Source organism: Pisolithus orientalis (genome assembly GCF_024613125.1).
Source record: "Pisolithus orientalis strain OTSU chromosome Unknown F5J12scaffold_124, whole genome shotgun sequence".
Taxonomy (NCBI): Eukaryota; Fungi; Basidiomycota; class Agaricomycetes; order Boletales; family Pisolithaceae; genus Pisolithus; species Pisolithus orientalis.
In genome coordinates, this window is record NW_026260905.1 from 10,704 (window position 1) to 14,160 (window position 3,457).

General features: G+C 52.5%; 1 protein-coding gene across 1 annotated transcript; it reads right to left on the reverse strand.

Annotated features, from left to right (window-relative positions):
• Positions 1 to 439: 439 nt before the first annotated feature.
• F5J12DRAFT_787560 (uncharacterized protein) lies at positions 440 to 2,211 on the reverse strand (the record flags this gene model as incomplete). Its single annotated transcript, XM_051743660.1, has 6 exons — positions 440 to 632; positions 762 to 886; positions 1,041 to 1,095; positions 1,230 to 1,499; positions 1,577 to 1,879; positions 2,093 to 2,211. The coding sequence occupies 6 exons, from the start codon at positions 2,209 to 2,211 to the stop codon at positions 440 to 442; spliced, it is 1,065 nt and encodes a 354-aa protein (XP_051594220.1).
• Positions 2,212 to 3,457: the final 1,246 nt, after the last annotated feature.

Below are 3,457 nucleotides of genomic sequence, written 5' to 3' on the forward strand. Positions count from 1 at the left end.
TGTACATACTTTGTAGCACCTCATTCAGAATATCAATTTAGTATCACCCTCAACTCCATACTGCACCCTGAATCTACTATATAGCTAAGGCCAAGCCTTAAGCTATCCCTGGCCCCTGTCCTGGAACTCTCCCCAGCTTGCATAAGGGTACAGCACATAAGCTGAGACCAAGGGAGATAGATCCAACCCTGGACTGGCTTCCCCCTGTGCACACTCCAAGACTGGTCAGTTTCCCATGCTACCAGTTTTGTTCCCATGCTCTCAGCCTTGAGTCTGGTCCTCCAGACTTAGCCCCTGACCTCTGGCCTTAACTCTGGTCCAACCAGACTTGGCCCCTGTCTCCCAGCCTCAACTTTGGTCACCCAGACTTAGCCCCTGTCACCCAGTCTTGAAGCCTGGTCACCTGAGGGTAAACCTGTACTTGACAGTGTATTCTGACTCACACTTGTGCAAGCCATTGCATCATGTCTAGGTCCTGCTCTAGAGCCCCTACCCCATGACCTTGCCCATTAGGACCCATTGGGCTACCTCTCATCTGACTCCAGAGCCCAACCTGGAGATCTCTGCTAAAGCAGAGAGGTAACCAGTGACCCTCAGCACTCTGCACACCCTGGGTTGCATTACTCCTGGCACTATGTTCCTAGTGGTTGAAACTTAATGCATCCATTCCCTCATTCCTGATCCCTGCCTGCCACTCATTTCTTCCTGACTTCTGGACCAGCCATGTCAACCCCTGAGTCAGACTCACCATCTGGACTCACCACCAACCTGGGTTCACACCTGAGCCCACTTCCAAGTCGGAATTACCCTCTGGACTTGCCCCTGAGCTGGCCTCAACAACTGGACTCACTTCTGTTAGCCCCCCTGAGCTACCTCTGACCTCTGGCTGGTCACCTTGGTCTTCATCTCAGTCCTTACCTCAGTCATCCCAGCACTCTAGCCCAGCTGTCTTGGTTTGGTTCTACCATACTGAACACTGGGATCTCATCACTCATTTGACCTCCTGAACCCCCAATATTGGCCTTCAGACCTCTGCACACCTCTGGTGCAGCCCCCAGGCCTGGACTTAGCCAGTCCCAGTCCTCAACACCTTCCCTGTTCCCCACTGGCACTCAGCTTCAGTGGTTTTGGGTCTGGTCTCCACCCTTGGCCTTTGCTACACTGGCCTTGGAGCCCTGGACCCCCTTTCCGGTCTCCAGACTGCCTGTCACTGGCCTGTCCACACTCACCTGGACTTGTCTGAAGCCAGTTTTCCACTTCTCTCAGCCTCCTGCCCTTCATTACTGGCCCTCCTGGCCCCAGTCTGATTCAGCCACCTCACCCAGACTTGTCTGGACCTGTTACTAGGTCTTGAACTGATCCTGGCTTTCCTCAGACCCTCCTGTTCCTCACAAACCCCTCCCAGGTCCCCTGTCCCTTGTCCTTGTCCTGCACTAGTCACCTCAGCCTTGGGATGGTGCTTGTCCTTTGGACTTGCACCAGGTCTTGGCTCTGGTGGTCTTAGCTAGTGCATGACACCCCCATTTCAGTCTAGGGCTGGTCTGCCAGCCCTCTGGCCCTTCGCATGGTCCCTGACCTCTCTTCTGGCCTCCCTTTCAACTTGGAGGCACCCCCTGGGCATGCTAGTCCTTTGGACTTGCTCCTGGTCCCTGATTTTTGGTCTAGGACCAGTCTATGGCCCCTATCCTGGTCCCCAACCTCATTTCCAGTCCCTTCCCTGTCCTCTGTCCATCCTGGGATCCTAACCAGGTTAACAAGTTGGTAGCTCTGTACTCCAAAAGCCAAAACTGGTGGTCTTGGTTGAGACAAAACAGTTAGAGTCAACCCCAGGATCCTAACTGGGTCAACAAGTTGGTACTCTGGTACACCAGAAGCCAAACTGGTGGTCTCAGTAAGAGACAAATCAACTAGTGCATCACTCTGGTCCCTTAGCAATCCTGGCTTGTCCTGCCAGTCCCTTGGCCTCAACCTGGCTTTGCAGCCCTGGACCAGACTTGCAAACTTCAGTCCTCCCCCTACTTGTGTCCAGTTTTTTTCCACCTCTGGACTCCCTTATGACTTGTCTCCTGAGTTCCAGTCTTCCTTCCCTCACTAGGCCTTGTCAGCCTTTGTCTGGCCTGTCATCTCTGGACTTCCATATAGCCCCTGACTGGTCTTTCTGACTCTGGCCTTCTTTCTCTTTTCAAGTGTTTCATTGCTGGACTTCCTCATGACCTCTGACTAGTCTTGCTCACTCTGGACTCACTTCTTTTGACCAGTCTCCCATCTCCTTAGCCTCTGATACCCCTCAGGTATCTATGCTACTCCCCTGTCACTCGTTTTAGCCTTCAGGCCTCTCCCTCCTCCCAGAACTACCCCTGTTCTCTACCCTAGTGCTATAGTCTTGACCTAGCACCTCTTTCTGGTCCTTGGTGGACCCAGCCTTGGTTCTCTCTCAGTCTCTGACCCCCTGTTTTAACTGGCCTTGTCAACCTGTTAGGAACTGAAGTACCCAGGTTGTAGGGAACCAACTAGCCCACTCATTAGGCACCTGTTGGTGGCCAAGTGCAGTGCAGTCACCTATCCCTGCCTAATGCTAAAGTTTGCTAACCCCCCTGATGTCAATCCTGCCTTGGAGCATGAATTTGCTTGCAAGACAACCCTGGGCATCAGCCCATCTGACAAAACCCTGACTTTGCCAGTCTGTTTCCCAGTTCACCCACTTGCCCCCAGAACTTGTATGTTTGTGAGGCCCCTTCAGATACCAGCTAACCCCTTACCTTCCCCCTAACCATCACTATTGTTGCCCCACCATTGACTCTGGAACTATGGTCCTACCCACTCTCCTGACTCCAGTCTTACTGGTTGTCTTTGGTCTGCCAGCCTTCACTGGCCTTGCTTCCTCTTGAGCTCTGGTCTGGCCTTCATACCCTTACTTTTGACTCTGACACTCCTTACTATCCCTGTACCAGTCTGGCCTGCCCTGCTGGCCTTGTGCCTCCAGTTTTTAAAGCTTTTCCCAGCATTGTAAAAGCTTCCCAGATCTGGTCTTGACACCTGTTTAGCTGGTCTCTGCATTTTCAGTACTCAGATTTACAGCTCTGGTGGTAGTGCTCCTACTATCCCATCCAGTACTCCTCTCAGTGGTCCTGGCCCACACCTTGTACCCCTGTAGACTTGGGAAGTCTACCCTAAGAGGGGGATAAGGGACCTCATTAGTGACCTACTCTTTTCCAAACCCCTGTCCATTACCTCTCCAGTGCCCTCAGCACAACCCCACTCGGTCCCTGCACACCAGTCCCTGGTTCCTTGGTCCAGTCCTTGCATACTGAAAGTGTTTCTACACATGCCTGCACTTGAAGTTTTGCCATGGCCCATACTAATCACCTGACAGTCACCTGTTCATTGCCCAATGATTGCCCTGTGGTTGCACAACAATTGCCCAGTGTGATCATCCATTTTCATGTAGATGTTCTTA